At 36.1% G+C, this 21,967-nt stretch overlaps 1 protein-coding gene across 2 annotated transcripts in view; it reads left to right on the top strand.

The window, feature by feature from the left end:
* Positions 1–21,967, top strand: part of lrba (LPS responsive beige-like anchor protein) — a 430,270-nt gene that overhangs the window by 42,884 nt on the left and 365,419 nt on the right. The window contains exons 7-21 of one of the 2 annotated variants that reach the window (XM_007904021.2): positions 1,878–1,997; positions 3,370–3,516; positions 4,271–4,468; positions 5,608–5,741; positions 6,346–6,454; positions 7,619–7,771; positions 9,463–9,631; positions 9,964–10,043; positions 10,382–10,444; positions 11,196–11,234; positions 12,753–12,850; positions 15,492–15,584; positions 15,838–15,946; positions 17,360–17,441; positions 19,337–19,460. In XM_007904021.2, coding sequence (XP_007902212.1) covers positions 1,878–1,997; positions 3,370–3,516; positions 4,271–4,468; positions 5,608–5,741; positions 6,346–6,454; positions 7,619–7,771; positions 9,463–9,631; positions 9,964–10,043; positions 10,382–10,444; positions 11,196–11,234; positions 12,753–12,850; positions 15,492–15,584; positions 15,838–15,946; positions 17,360–17,441; positions 19,337–19,460 — 1,718 coding nt within the window. The remainder of the gene's footprint in view (positions 1–1,877; positions 1,998–3,369; positions 3,517–4,270; positions 4,469–5,607; positions 5,742–6,345; positions 6,455–7,618; positions 7,772–9,462; positions 9,632–9,963; positions 10,044–10,381; positions 10,445–11,195; positions 11,235–12,752; positions 12,851–15,491; positions 15,585–15,837; positions 15,947–17,359; positions 17,442–19,336; positions 19,461–21,967) is intronic. The other variant, XM_007904022.2, reaches the window with a different exon arrangement.

Below are 21,967 nucleotides of genomic sequence, written 5' to 3'. Positions count from 1 at the left end.
TGTAGATTCAAGCTCCCCATCCTCCCCAACAAGCCTCCTAGTTGCCTGTGCTGGCACTGCAGTCCTGAACTGAGTGAGTGGTGCAGTGCCCTAGATGTTGTCCTTCAGGCTGGTTGTTTAAAAAAACAAGACATTGCCTGCCTATTCAGATGGACGGTAAAGATCCCTTGAGACTATTTGAAAAGAGAAGGAAGTTTTTACCCGAATGTCCTGCCAATAATCATCCAGTTAAATTTATTGTTCATTTCATGGTTCCTTGTGTGAATTTTCTGTGTGCCAATCGGTTGATAGGTTTGCCTCGAAATAGTCAATGCAATTGACTTAATTTACCTGTGAAGTTCTTTGAGATGTTTTATTAGTAATAGTAATTAATGCTTAAATTTGGGATAGCATCTTTCATATCAGGAGGATGTCTCCAAGTCCTTCGCAGAATTTACTGTAAAGTGCAGTGACTGTATTTTGTAGGGAATTAATTTGCACAGCAATGTCACACAAACAGCTATGAAAGGAATAACCAATCGTATTGGGGGATTATTGACTTGGATATTTTGAATAGTGCCATGGGATCCTTAACATCCATTTGAACAGTCAGACATGACCTTGGTTTAATGTCTCATCTAAAGAACGGCACTTCAAACAATGCACACCTCAGTAATATACTTGAATGTCAGCCAAGACTATGTGAGTTCAAAGTACTGACGTGGAGCTTGAACCGAGAACCTCCTGATTCAGCGGTGAGAGTGTTACTAACTAAGCCAAGCTGATGCGCCTTTTAAGGGCAATATCAAATGCAAGGATTATTAAAGAAAACAATGATTTAGAGATTAAATTTATTCTGCAAAAGTTCTTTCAATGTAGATACCACATATTTTTATATTGTCAACATTGCTGCCTCATGGCGGTGCCTCTGCAGCTATTGAAACAGTGTCAGTTATGGGGAGGGCCGTGCCACTGATCGGTTATAGCTTCTCCATTCATTACAGTAGGATTCTTTCCTTTTGTTTGAAAGTACTGTGGCACCAGAAACCTTCTGATACCTGAACCAAGTGGTCATTCTTCTTGTATGAGACCAGACCATAAATTTTTAATAGGTTATTCAACTCGGGAGAGGAAAGAATGAACAGAGCTAAGCACAATCCTGTCCTCAGCTAATGTATCAAATGCAGACTTTTCAGGTAGCTTAGGAAGTCAGAGGACAGAAAATGGGTGGGAAAACTGTTATTTCCATTTTGCTTCTTTGACCATTTGTAGGACCTTAACTGTTTCTGAGCAAGATACTTTGACCGGAAGTCAAATCTATGATTTTCTGGCTTATGACTCAGTGCTTTACCAACTGAGCTGTCATCTGAATTACTTGTAGCTGGTTTGAATGAGCATTTCTTTAGAATTTTCCTACAATAATCAGTTTCCACCGCTGATTTGCCTCCATTTGTGCACTCTTACACGCAAGTGAACTACTGATTCCAACCCCCTGCTTGGGTCCAAATCCCTGTCTGTCTAGTGTCTTGGGACATCCTCCTGATGTAAAAGGCTCTATACAAATGTAATTTGTGTTGTTGTAATACTGCTGTTTCTCTCTTGGGTCTCCTGATTTTGGACTTTGCTGACTTGCTCCACATTCTGTGAATCTTGAAAAATTAGTCTTCAAAAATGATAATTAGAGAAGGGTTAATGGCAGTCTAGTTACAATTCAGTGTTGTATGTGGCTGAACTTTTCACAAACTATTTGTATTGTGGTTTTAGAAAAAGAATTGTGCCTTTACCCAAAACTGTAATTTGTATCTTTTTATGTAGAAATGGATTATTATGATTGTAGAAAATGATCCAAGGTTTATGCTTAAAGCTTTGCAAAGTTAAAATAACACATTTTCTTACAGTGGTACATGGTGACAATAGTGCACATCTACAATCGCTGGAAAAACAGTGAGATCCGATGCTATGTGAATGGTGAACTGGCTTCTTTTGGAGAGATTACATGGCTTGTGAATACCAGTGATGTAAGTATAATTAAAATGCAATTTGAAGAAATGTATTTTATTTATTTTTATGATGGATTTGTACTTGATCTCTATAGCATGTGTGAAAACTGAACTTTTTTTTAAACTGGAATCTATGATCTTATGGATGTGCACAGTAAATATTTCAATGTAAAATTAGATTTAGGTAAGCAATGTTAAATACTTCAGGATTGATTTCTTTTGTGTGAAGAATGGATTGGAGAAGCAATATGTTATGTTTGTCTGGTTTGAAATGTTTTGAATTCCTCTTCCTTATTCCTGAATGCATTTTCCTATTCATGCTACATACCTTCAGTGGGATTGGTGCCCACCTTGGTTGACACACCTCAGTTGGTGGAATCACCTTTCAACGGGTAGTGATGTGATTCCACGGGTGCGCTTAAGACGATTCTCCTCACATTTTATGCTGAGTTGTATTGCTCATCATGCAGCTTGCAAGGAGTTCCTGGTATCTGCTATCCACCTTGCGAGTGCTCAGACATATACATGCTCATCAGATGTATTATGACTATTCTTGGGGGAGAGGGAATGAGGGAGAGGAGCTGAGAGGTTAGCAGGGGTTTCATTAGCACTGAATTGGCTAAGTTGCTGCCAAGATGACACAACTGATCAGAATTGTGTCAGTCCTCTTTAGTGATCTTGTTAGTTTGGTTCCTGGAAGTCTGCTGTACTCCAAGGCACTATTGATTGATGAGACATCCTCACCCATACAGACTATGCACATGTATGTGGAAATTGGCTGCTCTGTTTGCCTACAAATGGTCGCTGAACTTCTCGTTGACATGTTTTGACATTTTGTAAGCACTTCATCAAATGCAAGGATTATTATTAATACTATGGCAGTTGTAGATTTCCACAACTCTTTTTCTTGGTTCTCTCAGCAATTGAAATCTATCGCTCATTTTATGACACAATTGTAGGAAATAAATTCTCTTAAATTTATTTAAGATCTGTACTTCCTGTTTCTTTAATGAGATTTAAACCTCCCAAGTCAAAAGGTCCTGATGTTCTATGTGTAGGTTGTGCGCTTCGTCTTGGGATGAGGAGAAAAGGAAGGGGGAATACATTGATAATGCACTGTCGATAATCTTTAAAAAAAACCTTAGAGATACTGGGTCCATTTTTTTGTAACTTATCTCTTCCTTCCTCTCCCACCTCCCAATTTTGGAATGTCTATGCAATGGCAAACAATTGATGTATGGAAGTGATCTGTCTTTCAGAAATGAATAACCCTTCCCTGTAGGTAAACTTCCACGCATTGTCTTAGTTAAGAATTTCAATATGTTAAGAAAATGTTGCATGAAATGTACATCTGAATTTTTAAAGAATAACTGATATACTGTATTTTCAGACGTTTGACAAATGTTTCCTGGGCTCTTCAGAAACTGCAGATGCCAATCGGGTGTTCTGTGGGCAACTTGGAGCAGTTTATGTCTTTGCTGAAGCTCTAAATGCAGCACAGATATTTGCAATATACCAGCTTGGCCCTGGATATAAGGTATTCTAGTATAGAAATGTTCTGAAAATGTCTGATTTAAAAATAAATGAAGCTGTAAAATTACATGAGATGAATTACATCAACAGGCAGTAATTTCAGAATCAGGTCTTTTCGTTTCAAAGTGAAGCTTTAACATTATTACTAGTGGGCCAGTTGTAATGTAGTCAATTTGAAGTGATTTCCATATGTAATTGATGCATACTGTGCAATGGAACTAACAAGTTTCAGGAGCCCATGCCTGTACCTAATTCAGAATAGAGATACGAGACCTGTTTCACACTGATTGACATTGCAGAGGCTGTAGTTATAACTGCAGTTTTAATAAATTTTGTGCGTGACTTAAGGTGCACGTACACAGAGCTCTGCTTGCTTTGCACTGGGATTGGATCAAAAGCAATGCAATGTACTCAAATAAGCCAGCTTGCACCGTCATACTAAAAGAACCAAATCAGACTTAGTATGACACAGCCATAAGATTTAAAGTTCATCACAGAGTTGTCAGTGAACATTTGTCACTTTGTTACCCAGCAACTCAGAACTTGTAATATAAAATATTTGCGTTTGGTTGCATATGTGTAAGTCTAACCTGCATTTTATTCTAAATACCAAAACAACTAGCAAGTGGAACAGTTATTAAAGAAACAGATGTCCCATTTAGCTATGGATCATATGAGTTAATCTGTTTAGTTAAAAAAGCATGAATTTTACATAAGAGGTAGGATACTAAAAGTGAAAATGTTCTGCCTTTTCCCAGGGTATTTTCAAATTCAAAGCAGAAAGTGACCTGCTCCTTGCTGAACACCACAAATCTCTGCTGTATGATGGCAAGCTGTCCAGTAGTATTGCATTCACGTACAACCCAAAGGCTACAGATGCTCAACTCTGTCTCGAGTCATCTCCTAAGGATAATCCATCTATTTTTGTTCATTCACCGCATGCTCTCATGCTTCAGGTATATGCCAATTTCTGTCAGCAGATCCACTGTACAGGTAAAACTGTAGCACAACTAATAACTTTTTTAATGGAAAGAATGATTGAATGCCGAACATCTATAAAGGACAAAGAGCATCAGAGCCCAAGTTTAGTAAAGTTTAACAAGCAAAGAAATACATTTACAAATTAAATTATGTGTCAGTATTCAATATACGTGTGTGTAAAATAGATACTGAAGTATGTTATGGATTTCAGTGAACTATAAAAGATAATGTTAGAACAGTAGCTTTAATGATCAGTTTACAATATTCCCGTCCTTTATCCTTAGTCTGGCGAATCAATGGAGGTGGCTTTCTCCATGAACTGTCTTTTCTGCCTTTTCCTCGAGTATTTTCAAATTCAAAGCAGAAAGTAATCTGTGCACGTTGTCCGCTCTGGTTGCCTCCCCAATTAATTACAGTAGAGTTGATTATCTACACTAATTGGGATTTTACAGATGAGGATAATTGGACATCACCCAAATTATAAATCGGCTAAAGTGATGAAAATTATTATAGCAGGGGTTTTACTCTCACTGTAGTACCACATGGTGCCAGCTCTTCTCACTTTCAATCTCTCTCACTCTTGTGCTCTCTCTGTGTTGCTCTTGCATGCTCTCTGTGTGTGTCTCTCATGCACGCTGTGGCTCGTTGGTTAAAAATTAACGTTTAAAACGTCAGATACTTGTTACTGGTTACATTAACAGTGCAGTACGTGAATCTGAATTGATGTGTCCAAACCAGGAAGTGGATGACAGTCCACTTTATTGTTGAAACCCCACTGATCAGATGAGTGAACTTTTCTGTGCTGCTTGAAGGTTTTGTTAAATTAAGCTAGGATGTGAAAACTTCAAAATATCCAACTACAATTGGGCTTTGGTATCTGCTGTGGATTCAAAGTGCTGACCATTTTTGTAATGCGACCTATTATAACGTGATTTAATTTATGGACCCAAGTCATTGCATTGCAAGGAAGTCCAATTATTTCATTATTTTAGTTTGTTTTAAATATTCCAGTCATGTGAAAATATGGACACGGAATAAGCAAGTTCTTTCTTGCGCATTTGCGTGCAATATATTTGCATTAATTTTGCCTTTCACCTTTTTAAAAAAAATGTAGGATGTGAAAGCCGTTGTCACACATTCCATACAAAGTGCTATACATTCAATTGGTGGTGTCCAGGTGCTTTTTCCATTGTTTGCACAACTTGACTACAGTCAGCCTTCTTCGGACCAAATTGATACCACAATCTGGTAAGAGGATACGAGATCTATCACAGTCTGCTCTGGCTGATTATCTATTCAAGCAATCCAAAGTGAAATTGCTAGTTGCGTTAAGGCATTTTAATTAGTTGGAGCTGCGCAAAATTAATGTAATAAGAAACTAATTATTTTTTTTACAAAGGGAGCAGTATGATTTGGAAAGTTACTGGTGAGGGTAGAGAATCAGACAAGACTACATATATATTTGTGTTTTAAAAATAGTTGAAATTGGGAAATATTTATAGTTGGATATAGATTGTTCTGGAGAGATTCTGTTTGGAAAATTAACTAAAATTAAGTGAAATGTGCTACATCTACTATGAAATATTTTAGCAATCTACCTTTTAGTCACAAATGCCCCTAAATGTTAACTGAAAGCAACAACAAGATTACATTTGCGCCTTTCATGTTGGGAGGACGTCCCAAGGCGCTGGGAAGCAGAACCGTTTCTAAACATTCAACTGTTACTTAAATGTTCAATTTGGCCAGATTGAATTGTGTCATCAAATATAATAAAGTAAAATGTTATTTATATTTTCAATTCTGTCATACTTGTACAACTGTTTGATTTTTAACCTAATTTTTCATTATTTAGTTCCACTCTTTTATCATTTATAATGGAATTACTGAAGAACTCTGTGGCGATGCAGGAACAGATCCTCTCCTGCAAGGGCTTTCTGGTGATTGGATATAGCCTTGAAAAGGTAACGTTACAGTACTGCTATTTTTCATGCAAAGAATTTCCAGAGCTATTTTACACTTTCAATGTATGCATCTGCAAACACTGTACAATGTGTAACTTAACATGTGCTCTGCACAGGTCCCAAGAAACCATATGGTCTTTATGGCTGTCTATTTTTAAATTGACCAAAAAGTTAAATAATAAAAGGGTAATGATTGGAGTTGGAATTCTGCCCAATTTCTACTAATTGATTTGATTGGAAGAACCTTATAAACTCGTATTAGGAAGTGTTTTATTCTACTTTGATCCAACATTAAAGGAAGCAAATTTAAGCTATTTAGAACAATACATTTTTTCGTTGAAACAATCTATACATTTAAAATGGTTAACTTTTATAAATGCTCAGTTTGTGTACTGTTGGCTGAATGGGCCATAATCCAGTCCTACTGATTTTCACATAGGCAAGATACCCCATCTAGTGGTCTTTTTGAAAACTGATGAAATCTTCCATACAGATGGATAATACGGCACTATAGCTTCTGTACTTCTGCTGCTTTGCTACTCATTAAACTTAGGATCCGTTTCAGCCACTTCATTCCATTTTCTCTTATCAATTTAAGTCCCAGATCTCTTCAAAAGGGATGCATTTAATTTTCAACGGATATCTACGTAAAACCTGTCTATTGTTGTTTTTCTAACAATATGGACATACAATATTTCAACAGACCACTGCCACAAAAACTTGTCAATATAAGTTTAAATTGTGATGCCTTTTCAACCTGTGTTTACTGTATAGTGAACTGCCTAGTAATGTCATGCTCTGAGACGCTACCCTGTGTGGGGGTTGCTATATAAATGCATGTTGATTTTTGCATACATGTTTAAAATGTACAGAGGTATTTCAATAATTTACAGTTGTAAATTCAAGCACGGACCTTTGTGGTTCATTCCTTCTAGCACATCATTCCAAAACAGTTTCTCAATTCTTGTAATTATTGCTTCCCGTGCAATGTAATAAATTTCAGAGAATTGGTTATTCCCTAGGGTAAATACAATCCAGTGGAAGTGTAACATTACTAAGCTTAAGCATTGACATTGCCTCTCCTCATATTACCATTGATGCTGTAGTAAATTGGAATTGTAACAAAATGGATTCAAGAAAATGCTTTTTCTTTTTTCTTTGTAGTCTTCCAAAATTCACATCACCAGAGCCGTGTTAGACCTGTGCTTGGCTTTTGCTAAATATCTGAGCAATTTGCAAAATGGAGGCTGTCTGCTTAAACAGCTGTGTGACCATATTCTTTTGAATCCTGCTATTTGGATCCATGCTCCAGCCAAGGTAAACCCTCTGCCTTTGGAATATATTAAAATGTGCTTGTTATGGCAATCTTAAATTTGTAGATTTTCTAATTTAAAATTGCTTATTTTGATATTAATATTGTTGTGGGCAAATATTGGTGCATTTGTGAAGTGAATTAGCTTAATTATATTCACATACATTAGTAAATCAATGCATAGGCCTAGTAAAATAGATGTGTTAAACATAACATTGTTTATCAAGCAAAATGACTCAGTTTCTTAAAGTTCACTTTGTGCCTACTGATAAAGATTCAATTCGACTTTTATGTGAACAAAAGTGCAAAGTATGAGGAAGAATCGCAGTGGGGAGTATGTTCTAAATGGGGAATTACAAGGAGGGGTAGATGAGCAGAGAGATTTAGGGGTTCACAAATCATTAAAATCTAGTTTGCAGGTGCAGAAAAAAGTGCATAAGGCAAATGGGATTGGATGCTGGCCTTTGTTTCAAGATGCCTGCAATATAGAAGTCAGAAGGTGTTTCTATAGTTATAGTTATTTAGTTCTCCAGTTTTTTTTAAAAAAATGATCACTCAATCCATAACTGTGGGACATTGCTGTGTGCAATTGGCTGCCGCATTTCGCCAACAAAATACACAGTCAATCCACTTTACAATATATTCTGTGAAGCGCTTTGAGACGTCTCAATGACGTACTTATTATACAGAGTGTTGATCAGACCTCATTTGAAGTACTGTCTGGTTTTGGGCACCCAATTAATTGGTTAATCATCTCATTATCAGGGATGTTGATGACCCAGATTGCTGGCTGCGTCATTTCTAATTTATATTTTATAAAGTAGAATGGGATGTTTGACATTTATTTTGTGAAAGACACTAAATAAATACAAGTTATCAATAATGTGATTTTTTTAAATCAAAAATTTGCAAACTGTTTAAAAATACAGTTGCAGATATGAGCATGCAGGAATAAGAATAAGGAAGGAGCAGAAAAAAAGTAATATACTCCAATGATTTTAAGAGGCAGGGGTAGAAGGAGTCCTTTGTTTGGAATCAGTGAAGTCATGTTTGAACAGTGAACATATGACTATGCATGCATATTCTTGAGTTTTTGCTTGGTTAACTTTGGAAACTGGAAATATCCACCAGAAATATCTTCCCCAAGAGCTGGTGGGTGTAGTGACCTGGATGGTTGGATAGCTTTGTGGAGTCCTGTACCTTTCATTAGAGCAGTTGCCTCGCAAGCGAGAGGACCTCGATTCGATTCCTCAGCAGGGTGAAACATTGGGCAAGTTTCCATACTCCACACAACTCTGTTCACCTAGCAGTAAATACAAATCCGGTTATTTGCCGATTGATGAATCACTTTTCTGGGGGTAATAATCCCTAAAAAAATAATAAATATAATAATAATTTGGTCATTCAATCCACGACTGTTTGTGGGACATTGCTGTGTGCAATTGGCTGCCACGTTTTGCTCACAAAATATACTTTGCAGTATATTCTGTGAAGCACTTTGAGAGTTTTTGAAGAAGTGATAAGGCACTATATCAAATGCAAGGATTATTATTATAGATTTTGCCCGTTTGAAAGGTATAGGTTGGACTGAAAGGCCTTGGAATCTTTTCTGTGCTCTGTTTGTTTGTTATTCTTGTCAAAAATTCACTTGTGGATTCATAATTTTAAATCTAATTGTTTCTTTTTTCAACTTAAGGTCCAGCTACAACTTTACACGTACCTGTCTACTGAGTTCATCAGTACAGCTACCATTTACAATGCAGTTCGGAGAGTTGGTACTGTACTTCAGATAATGCACACCTTAAAGTACTTTTACTGGGTAGTAAATCCACAGGATCGTAGTGGAGTGGTTCCCAAAGGCCTCGGTAAAGAAAAGCTAGACTGGTTCATTAAATTAAAATAGTTTATTGTGGCAGTTATATATTGCACTATTTTTAACACCTTTTGATAGTATTATAATATTTGCATTCTCTGACTATTTGACTGAGGAAAGCAAATTCAGTAGAGGAAAGGACTAAACCTGATGCTTTGTCTCTGTTGCTTGGAACCACATTACGTGGTGCACTGTTCATTGAGTCATTGATGGAGTTTTAAAACTAAAATTTGCTTGAATCTCTTTCTATGCCACGTAAGGTGTTGATTAATCAATTTCTTAAAATTGTTTATGCAGAGTTGTAACTTTTCTCCCCCTCTCCAGATGGCCCCAGACCTAACCAGAAGGAGATTCTCTCCCTGCGAGCTTTCTTGCTACTTTTTGTGAAACAATTGATAATGAAGGTGAGAACCAAAATATGGAAAATAAATAACATCATCCGTTAATGTTGACAGATTTTTTTAGGAGTACATAATTGTCCCAAGTTAAAATGTTGCTGAGCTATAGTAGGTGGAGTTTGCAGCCTGAAATACCAGTTAGAAAACAATCAGTACCTGTGATCCTTATAAGATCAGTTCCAGAACTGTGGCACTATTGAAACATTCCCTGTAGCCAGTTACATCTCATACTTCATCTATTTTGGCACCTATCCCATGATTGAGCAACTGGGATGTGCTCAAAAGAAAATTAACTTCTTATGCAGTTAATATTTTATAAATCATCAACTATTTTTGCTTTGTAGGATCATGGCATTAAGGAAGATGAACTGCAGAGTATTCTCAACTATCTTCTCACTATGCACGAGGTAAGCTAGCATGAATTGCACTTTAAATTACTTAATTTTATTAAATCTACTGCATACTGATTTTGTGTTCCATAGTACTCATCTGTTTCACAGTAAGTTTCTAGTTTTTAAATATATTTTAGGGAGCAGAAATGATGCATAGGCCAGAGGAATCAGAAAACATATAGAATATCTAATATGATGAATACTTTGTATCTTACTTTTTGGTACTAAAATGAAGAAAAACATTCAAAGTATTGGTGACAAATGTATGAGGGAGTGAGAGCAGATGGAAAGTACTGAAACTCATGATCATGTGATATAAATAACCATAAACTGACTAACTGGTAGATGTAGGAGATTTGTGGTTTTAGAAAAAGGAAATGAGGTTCTGCCACCAGATGGCAGTCTAGCTAGAATTATAAGTATGGTAGTAAACACTCCTTAAAGTAGGTGTTCAGTTTAACTGAGGTCAAGAACAGGTTTCAGATTTGAAATAGGCAGTGAAATTATTTTGGACAATCGCTTGTGGTTTGTGAACAACAATTGATGATTTTAATATTTAATAATTCTAGTGTAGCATTCCTTTGAAGAATTAAGGCTGCGCAAAAACAACAAATATCTTGCCATCTAGCACAACAACGCCTTCTTATATTCTTTTTCTTGCTTTTTAACAGCTGGGGATCTTGTCAGTCTTCAGTATTTGTGAAGGAGTTCTGCTTTTTTCCCCACTAATTCTTTACTGCAATTTTCCTCATTCTTGCCATCACAGAGCAATAGTACCAGTCAGGGAGTTAGAAGAGAAGAACAGGTAAAGACAGCAACAGAAAGGCTGCTTCATACAGATTTTTAATGTGAGAGTGCAGGATTTTGTTCTGAATTGCCTGGAATGATCATTTATTCCAATAATTGTTTTATAGGATTTATCACTTGTATAGAAGAACTAGTTTTTCACACAATTGATGCACGGAACTGAATATACAGTAATGTGCTAGTAATCATGAGGAATATTGAGAGATTTTTCTGGTATTTTGTTTAGTTCCAAGTGATGATTATCATAAGTTGAGTATGAAGCACAAATCAGTGATTAGAGCTCTCAATCTTTCTGATGAAGGTAAACTGCCATTTCAGGCTGTTGAATACAAATTCCATGCTCTGCTGTTAAAAACGAGTATAGGCAAATGGTGGCACACATTGTGCAGTCTGCCTTAGAGTGGTTGAATGTAGATTTACCTGTGTGAATCCTGATGTAACGAGTTCCTTAATTGAACCAAATTATCAGAAGAGGGGAGACAAGGGAGAGGAGACAGTAGAAATGGAGTGCAAATTGGAAGCAGTCGATGGAGGATAGGGATGGTCAGTACTTCGTGTTAGATGGCTTGATCATCATTGCCTGGGAACAGATTGCTTGCCAATTGCCCCTTACGCGTGATATATATTGGCAAAGATGTATGTAAGGAGCAGGAAAATTTAAGGCAGTTTTGCGTAATTGTATGAATTCATATTCACTTCAACACGTGGGAATATTATAGGATGGAATTGGGGGGAATCCAGTGAAGTAAAGCCTTGATGAGCCAGTGCAAAATTGAGCTTCAGTGTTGGTCTGATATTCTATCGTGTAATTTATAATTGATTTCAAATTACTAATATCAATGTTTTTTTTCTTTGTCAGCAAAATTGAAGACAAATTAAATAGCAGCTGCTACTTAATATTTGGCTATCTTATTGTACTTGGCATGTCAGTGAATACACACATAACACATGACCAGTTGTTCAGTGAATTTATCAGAATTTTAGCTTACATTTTTCTTACCCAAATAAGTGAGGGATTTGTAATTTGAAATGTTTTCATGTATTTAAATAATTTGTAAAAGCGGTGAATATTTTGATTTAGTCTTAAGTGTTAGTTTTCCTGTTTAGTTGAATGCAGTGGGCAACTGACTTCATCAATTTAGTACCAGCTGAGTTTAGTACCAACTCGTGCTCTTCTATTTATTTTGCTAACTTTTTACCTAAGCCTCAGGCATTCAAATCTTTTTTGGAGAACATTTAAATTGCAAAGATGAGTATTGATCATAAAATGTGGTCAATATCCTCTCCCATAACCAGAAAAGAGGTTTTAAATAGTTATTTGGGAAATATTCTCTTTGGAAAAAAATGTTTATTGTAATATTTAATTTCATGAGTGAAATTAGCTTGTAAAACTTCAACTTATTATTTTGGGAACACTGGTATTAAAATTTTCAAAAGACAAAATCTCTGGTTAACTTAATTTGTGGATTTTGTTCTGTTAATTCTGGTAATGTTTAACGAAAAATATTTGTTTCAGGACGACAATCTCATGGATGTTCTACAGCTGCTTGTAGCTCTGATGGCTGAGCACCCAGGATCCATGATTCCTGCTTTTGATCAGCGGAATGGAATGCGGTAAAATATTTAAATATTACTTATGTTCGATAAACCCATTTAAATGTTGCTTCGTCTTATTGAAAATTAGCATTTTGAATTTTGATGTTTAACATCAAACATTTGTCAGAGTAGTATTCTTCATTTGAAATGTTTCATTTTTTTGTTGCCCTTGTTTCCTTCTAACTTCCTTCTTCCTTGTTTCCTTGTCAATTGTAATAGTTGACCTGTGATTGTGCTAGAGATTGTGTGCAAATTAGGTACCCTTGGGTGCATTTTTAGGCAATATTTAATGCAAATCTTTGTTCAGTAGTATTTTGAGAGCTCTTTTCTTTGTTGCCCTCTCCCAAAGATTGACATTTGAACGTCAGTTTTCTAGCTCTATGGCAATGCTGCTCTCGTGCGTGGCCCTAGGAGGAAAATAAGAACAATCGCTTTTTCTTTGTCCCATATCTCTCCTTTGATGTTGGGCTTCAGCTGTGTGAGGAATTGCTGGATGGAACTAATATCTTTTAAACTGTGATTCATTACACTAGTTTTTTTTTAAAAAAGTTTTGTTTGAGTAGTGCCAAGTTATTTTAACAAGTTGATTTGTAATGTAATGTTTTTCCTTGTGAAATCATTGTAAGTTGAAAATTAGTTTTCTTGTTTAATTGAACCCCAATGGGATCTGCAATCTACCTTGCACACTAAATCTGATGATATTTAGTGTACTTGCATTCAAGAGTAATTATGGTTTGGAAAACTGTTAGTTTGATTAGTATTCAAAATGAAGACTGACATTTACATCTTGATGGACCTGTCCGATTAGTAATTAGAAGAGCTTAGACTGAAAGCTACAAGGTGTCTGCATTTGTGATGAGAATAATCACTGCCATTGAACCATGATATTGATGTTTGAGGTTTTTTTCTTTTGGTGTCATCATGATAAAAGTAATTAAGTTCAAATGGCTTTACACTATTTTCCATCTTCGTCTCCGACCCTTCTTCCAGCAAAAGCAAGGCAATTGCTAATCTGTCCTTTTAGTAATAAACTAAAAATGTATTCATTATAAATAACTTCTGACAAGTTTGGGGTGAGAGAAAATACTAGTCCTTACATTTGATAAGCACTTTATCACATCATTGAAATGTCTCAATGTTTCACAGAATTTATGTAAATTGTAGTAACTATTTGTGGAGACGTGAATCTGAATCTTTAGCTCTCAACAATGCGACTCCATGATATCAGTCTGTTAGGAGTTGAAAGTTGGTTATGGTTATTTTCTTTTCCAGCAGTTGCATTTTGAAATTATTGGACTGAGGAAGGAATAATACTTTTCTGCAATGATAATTTATACCAATTTTGTAACCCTTAGATTGCTGGTAAATTCAGAGAAATCTAAGTTTGCACGCCCTAATAAGGCAAATACAATACAATTTATACTTTTCACATCTGGAAAATTAATATAACAATAATGCAATTGTAATATTTCTGAAGTGTGAATTGTTATTGTAGAATGAAACCTATGCTTTTATGCACTAAAATCTATTTTCAGTAAATAACTTGGTAAACAAGTTTGCTTGCATTTCCTCTTTTTCCTCACTGTTTTATTCCTTTTCTTATCTAATCTTGTCTTTTTCTGTGTTAAGGTGACTTTAAATGTTCTTTACTTACCTATTTTCTTCTTCCTCCTGGTTTACATTGCCCATTTTGGAGGCAGAAGCAACTCTCTGTTTTTAACTGAGAACTGGTGCCACAGGCCAGTTTTCAATCTAACTGATTCATTGAATGGGCCTAGACTAGACTGACCTGAAGCATAGCAGCAGTGAAAAATCATTTTAATAGTCAATTCCCTTCTCTTGTATATTAAGAATGGCACAGTTGATGAATAGTTCATATGACTAGAGTTGCAAAGGGAATTTCAGGACAAATGCCAGGAATTGTTTCTTTACCCAGAGGGTAATTAACGAATGGAACAGGTAACCAGTGAAGGTGGTTACGGCCAGTACACTGGACTCATTTTTTTAAAAAAAGCTTGATGCTGTGGTGGGAGGGCAGTAGGCTGGGTATTATCGAATGATGAGGTCAGGTAGTCTGGGGAAGGGATGGTGTTAGGACTGTGCAACCTATGCAATTGTATGGGGCTCTGAGCTATTCTAGGGTCCCGAATGGATCCACTGATAAGATTTAGTATCATCGTCTCGTAAAATGTAAGGGCCCCAAACCGAACCCTTGCCCCGGTCTCCTGCAAGGCAACTGCCGACACTTGGCTGAAGGTCTTCTGAGCAAATCTGGTGAACTATGATAGTTTTAGAGCGACACTTTCAAAAGGAGATTTTTTTAATTAATATTGTAAAGGAATAATCTATTTTGCATCATTTTATGATCAAGAAGATGCTGTACATTCTATGAATTACAAAACATGATTGCTCAAGAGTGGAGCATTCATTTCCTTTTTTGGTGTCTTGCTTATTTTTCTCAACCCCAACACAATAAATATCAATAACATTTACCTGGTCATTGAAGAAAATGTGTTGGATGAGCACGCTTTGAACTCAGTTTCCTAATTGATTTATTTAATGTTGTTGCTACTTCACACCACATTTCAGAGTTAATCTTTTATATAACCATGTATTCATTAATTGATCAACTATTTTCAATTCTGTCATGTTCTTCCAGGATCATCTATAAACTTTTGGCTTCAAAAAGTGAAGGAATAAGAGTACAAGCTTTAAAAGTGATGGGGTATTTTCTGAAGCATCTTGCTCCAAAGTAAGAAATAAAATAATACATTTCCTCTTGTTTGGTAATTCTTTTTGCAGGTGACATTGTTCATCCAAACTGTTGTGAGAATTAACAAATTTGGGCATTTTAGGATGAAAGTCTAACATAGTGGAGAAAAATCCTGCATTTCATTTATGAGAGCAAAATTACTTGAGCTGCATATCATTCATTTTCAAGTCATGATCTTAAATTGAATATTGAGTAACTTTTCAGGCTATTGAAACTGTACTGCTTTCTACAGACGTAAGACCGAAGTCATGCTTGGACATGGATTATTCTCCTTGCTGGCAGAAAGGTTGTTGTTGCACACGAACATGATTACCATGACCACGTACAATGTCTTATATGAGGTAAGCATCAAGCAGTCTGTTTTAATAATGTAGAAACTTTATCTTTTGAGTATTATGCCATATTCATTTTAACTAGTTTTGCGAATGTTTCACATAACACACATATAGTCAGATTTTGTAGTTAAGCAGACATATTTTATTACAGATGGGTTCTGTGTTTCATATTTCACCCAGATTTATTCAGTTGGATCATAGTTTCTACAAGTTGGCCTCCTGTGGAAGATTTCCCTTTGTAAATTGCAGTTGGGTGGCCATGTAGTTATTATATTTGGATTATTATTTCCTTCCTGCAGCATTCATGCAAGATTTTGGTTGTTTTATTAGGGAATGATGAATGTATAACCTAGCCTCTTGACTAATTAAGTAACTTGGCTCCATGTCGTGGGGATGGGGGTGGGTGGAGGGGAGCTGAAATATTAGGGATCTAATTTAGAGTTGGCCTAGTTTCCTAGGTATAAATTCTATATGGTGTGTAAATTAGCTAAGCCTGCCTAGAAAATCCACAATCCATACACCTCTGGACAAAAGGCATCATTTGAAATGCAAGTATTAGATTGGAATTGAGTCAGTCCTCTTTTGTGATCTGGGTGATCTGGTACTTGAACCAAATGTGTCCGAATTTCTCCATGGTGCTGTGATGATGGAGCAGCCTGGTTTATTGTCAGAATTTGTTGCTGCTGGGGATTGAGATGCTTCTCACTCTGCACTTTTTAAGCGCACAAGCCAATGTCCTAGATCAATTTTGTGCCAAGAGTGTGCATAGCTAAAGTACCTTGAAAATGTTCCAATTGAGTTGTGGTTGCAAGGAAATTGCCACATTATTAAATGTTATATTAGGTAGAAAGTTTGGTTCAAGAATGAAATATATACTTGAAATCTACACATGTTCCAGATTTATGTGTTGTGCATGTCTAAACAATTGTCTATATCAACAAAGTATGTGGGAGGCTTAATTTCCTGTCGTATTCCAAATCTTGATTCTTTGCTCTTGAAACTGCACTACTTCCATGTTGTATTTTGCTCTGAATTTGCAAACTATTCAATTCATTGCCTGATGTTTTAGGTTTGTTTAACACAATTAATCATTCAATTACTTTTCTGGTTCTTTCTTTCTTAAACTTCAGTTTTAGATATTTTTTCTTTTCCTTGCATCACAACTATGATTGAGATGGCAGAGGACTTGCTCTGAAACCTGCTCTAATATGTGCAAGAGATGGCATGGCAATGAATTTGTTTAAAAACAATTTGATAGGTTTAGTGTTAATTGAAAGTACTGTGTTTGGAATGTTTCCCAAACTGCAGTTTTAAATTTTAATTATTTTACTGCTATAGTCACAAATAATATTGTAAAATGAATCTATAATCTATTACTTTGTTTCATTACCAATTTTTGTAAAAAAAATTATCTTTCAGATTTTGACAGAACAGATTTGTACCCAGGTTGTGCATAAACAGCATCCTGATCCAGATTCATCAGTAAAGATACAAAATCCTCGTAAGTTATGCTTATTTTTCAAAAGTATTAAAATCAATTATGGAGTAAACATGTTTTTGATGCACATCCGTTCTTGTAGTCTTGATTTAAATTTTGTTTAAGTTGTGAGCACAGTTGCTTCTGTTTTCACTGGGTAGACGTATTCCAATTCAGCAACTGTTTAAAGATATTTTCTCTTGAAACACCTGCATTTGTAAATGAGGTGACTAACCCATAAGCAATGAAGTCCTGGATTGGTGTCTGGTCCTGAGAGGCTTGATCTAGATTTTAAAAATGGGGCATCGATGTCTTCTGTTTCTTCCCCTGCCACCTCCACTTCATGTAGTTTCTGCAATGCTTCAAAATTAGCAGCAGTTTGTAAAATAGGAAAGCTATTTCCTTTTGAATTCCCTTTTTCTTCTCTCGGAATATACAGTTTTCTTGCACACAGAGTCAGTATCTATCAGTTACTTGGGTGTAGGATAAATTAGGTAATGGTAAAGTTTCTTTACGACTTGAAAAATGTCTTAACCCCAATCTCAAGAGCACCCTTGCTATTAGAAGTATGACATTTCTGTGTCCACATCCGCAGTCATTATGGCTTCTCTAGGGCTGCCAATTTAGTGTCCATTTGGAAAATGTGCAGTTTTGAACAGTTTGCTGTCACCCAGTAGGAATTGATTTATTTCATACTATGATGAGGATGCACTTAGATTTGCATATAGGTCTCAGAAGTGAAAAGAATTGAGTTAATTCCAGGCACTGAATGCATCTCCAGCCAAGAATGCACATTCCACCTCACTGAGCTGGTTCGGAACCTTGGTGTCTTGTTTGACCCTTAACTATCCTTTCTACCCTACATTCGTGCCATGACCCGCTCGCCCGGCTCCACCACTGTCTCACACCGCAGGCTGCTAAGACCTTCGTACACGCATTCATCACATCCAGGCTTGACTTTGCATCTCACTCACTGCTTGTCGGCCTCCTCAACTCCTCCCTCCAAAGGCTGAGGATCATCCAGAACTCTGCAGCCCATGTCCTCTCCGGGTCCAGGCTCCATGACCCTATCACCCCCATCCTCGCCCAACTCCACTGGCTTCCCATCATACAGAGGATACAGTTCAAGATCCTGGTCCTCACCTTCAAAGCCCTCCGCGGCCTTGCTCCCACCTACCTCAGCTGGGGTCCGAAACACTGATTGTCCGGCGCCTTGGGACGTCCTCTAGACGTGAAAGCGCTATACAAATGTAATTTTGTTGTTGTTAATCACCACCCAGTCTGTAATTCTGCTTATGTTTTCAATTGACATTATAGCAAGATTGCTTTTGAATAATACTTTAGAAATAATCATTCCCTAGCTAAATATTTTGCTACCTTCAATTCTGTACTTTTCTCCACAGCCTCCCATTCCCTATCCTCAAGTAAAAGGATGGTCTGTGATTTCAGTAGCTGTGAATTTATATGATTCAAGAAGTAGGGTCCATTCCATCTAGTTTTTGGATTGTTTTACTCTTGTTCCCTTACTGCCTCTTTCTGCTTCTTTTAGGGCAGAACTTGAGTGCAAAATATTTTGTTGTAATTTAACAATCCACCATTTATAACTTGATGAAGATTGGTACGGCAACTGTTATTCAAGAAAATCTAAATTATATTCAGGCTTAAAAATAGATTTGTATTGCTAATAATCTTATTGCATGTCCAAACAGTCGACACTTTTTCTAACCTAGCAAAGTTGTAGACTGTGGATACGCAAAAGGATCAGTACAAGAGGTTCCTACACATTCTGTGATATTCTAAAATTACTGTCGTAGGGAATAAAGATAATATTAGCTGCAAAATCTAATATTTAAAAAAAATACAACCTTGTGAACATTGTATCACTTTGGGCATTTATATTGTGATTTCTTTCTTTACAGAAATCCTAAAAGTGATTGCAACACTGTTGAGGGGTTCGCCTCAGATTCCAGAAACTACTGAGGTTCGCCGTGTTTTTCTGTCCGATATGATCAAACTCTTCAACAGCAGCAGAGAAAACCGGCGGTGAGTTTATTGTAAATGGAAATTAAGACACTTAGCTGAAATTTGTAACTAGGATGCGAGTAATTAAAACTAACCCATCTATATTTGTAAAGTTAAAACATGTTTGAATTTACAAAATAGTTATTAGTTTAATTACTAATTAGAGAACCAAATTATGTTTCTAGTTCTTCAATACTTTGGAGTCTTATATTGCTCTTAAATATCAAGCTGAGGTTCCAGTGACATTTTGGATTGGTATAGAATTTTAATAGACTTCTTCAGGAAATTATTTTGTATCGAAGCTGCTTGACATGTATCCTACTGCTTGACATGTAGATCTATCTTAGATCTATCTTGCTTATTGGTTAATGAGCTACAAATACTACTAGTTTTGCTCCGTTTACGTCTCCCAAGAATATTTCCCTTATTCCTTAATTATATTGTGACTTGTTTCATACTGTTCTAACAGCAAATAACTTATAGTCTAGTTTCATTAATTTTATTTGTTCGGCCTAAAGAATATCACTTTCAAGATACTATTTTTAAAATTAAACTTAAAAATTCTTAAATTGCACTTTTTTGTGTAAAAGAAAATGTAGTGGCCAGGTGAGTTTAACCACTTATCTGAACTTTCGCTGGATTATTCGTTCCCATTTGATACAAAGTTGGGAAATGTACTCTTCTCAGCCTAGTTTTCTTATGCAAAGCTACTCTGACTTCCTCACAACTTAACATGACAGTCAAATATGTTCTAGATTGCCCACTCCACTAAACTGGAATATGTAACGGTGATCTGTAACAGCTCTGAAGGTTTAAAATTTATTGGAGAAGGGAAGGTTTAGTGTTTAAGAATTAGAAATTTAGAACAATATGTTTTAAAAACAAAGCCTTTCACATACCGCCAATTTCAATTCTGCTTCTTCTCCAGCTGTATGACACTAATAGCTATACATAATCCAATCCTCAGCACTTTGGGCTTCACTTTGATTGCCCTTGAGTCTGCTTGGCTCCAATCCCTGGCGGTAAACCTGCCAAATAAACTTCTGGGACAGAACTCTGAAGATTTTTTTGACTCTGGTCAAATGGTCAGTAGTATTTAGTTGTTTTGGGTTATTATATTCACTATGATATAAATCATATCCTACACATGGGGCAGGAGTTTGTTCGCTTATCCAGTGAATCCTTGAAAGTCGGGAGGGTTTGCAGAATTCGACCCTCGCTGGACTGGGCTCAAAACTCCCCCAAAAAAATTTCCACAGGCCAAAAATTTTTGCGGGCCCGATTGTAGACTCTTGCTGGCCCAACTCTCCTCGTGCTTGCTAATGCAATGTTGAGCAGCTCACGTGATTCCACAACTCCCTGCTTCACCATCCTTTCTCTGGCATTTTGTGTCCATGTGGGTGAGCGACTACTTTTTTTACACAGCGATAGATATGCCATTTTTCAATGGATATCCGTTTTTTGCATCATAAGATAAAGGCATTTTATTTGTATATATCTGAAACAAACAATTTGTAGGAGGCGGAGTTTTTGCTGTACTCTTGTAAGTTGACACCTGAAGAATGTCATTGAGTCTTGAGAGAGTTGACGTCTCAAAGCGCTTCACAGAATATACTGTGAAGTTTTAGTCCCATGTTTAACTTAATGGGTTATTTCAATTCATATTTCTTCAAAGCATCCAGAATTTGTCAAATTGTTGAATTCAGCTTTAACTTTGTGGTGTTTATTTTGTACTTAAAAAAAACTTGCAGAAAACTGGCTTCAAAATTAAGACAGGATTTAAGAATTTATCAAAATCTAGTCCTCTGGAATACTAAAATAAATAGAGGAAACCTGGGTGTAATTTCTCCCAGAATGTTCCTGGGGTTACAATTCTTGGTTTGTACTGTGTATATTTGAGCTTCAGCTTTGTTGGACTGAATTATTTAAAATTGAAAATAGATTTCAGACCATTCCGAATGCCTAACTTCCACACCTTGTATGGAGCAGTTATTTTAGAGGAAGCCTTTAGAAGTGTCACAGTCACTACATTTTACTACATCCTGTGAAGTGTTTGTGATGTGAAAGGCGCTATATCAAAAGTAAGGTTTATTACTATATTTTACATTAAAGATGTATGGCATTTGATAATAGGACAGTAATCATTTCTATGTTCCTAGCAAATACAAAATATTGTGTAATCCTCTTGTATTTCAATGAAAAGTTCATCCAAAAGAGCCATATTATAGTGGCCATTTTACCGATGTCGAGAAGCTACAGAATGCCAAGATATTATACCTTCCATGAAGCTAATAAATTATTTTTAAGTATTTTAGAATCAGCACATTTAGCATATTGTTAATATTACTTTTTGAAGTGTTCAAAATAATATTCATGCCACTTGTAAGGTAATTTCTACCTTTTGTCTGCATTCTAGAAGCCAGTCTTACTCATGAATAATCGTATCAAATGTGACTGTTCTCTATCTACTCTATGTATTTAATAATTTGCATTGCCTTAATACTGCATTGCCAAAATTCACAGAAATC

This window comes from Callorhinchus milii, unplaced genomic scaffold (assembly GCF_018977255.1).
Source record: "Callorhinchus milii isolate IMCB2004 unplaced genomic scaffold, IMCB_Cmil_1.0 Scaffold1, whole genome shotgun sequence".
NCBI classification, from domain to species: Eukaryota; Metazoa; Chordata; class Chondrichthyes; order Chimaeriformes; family Callorhinchidae; genus Callorhinchus; species Callorhinchus milii.
The sequence above is the reverse complement of the archived record's forward strand: the minus strand, read 5'-3'. Positions and strand labels throughout refer to the sequence as shown.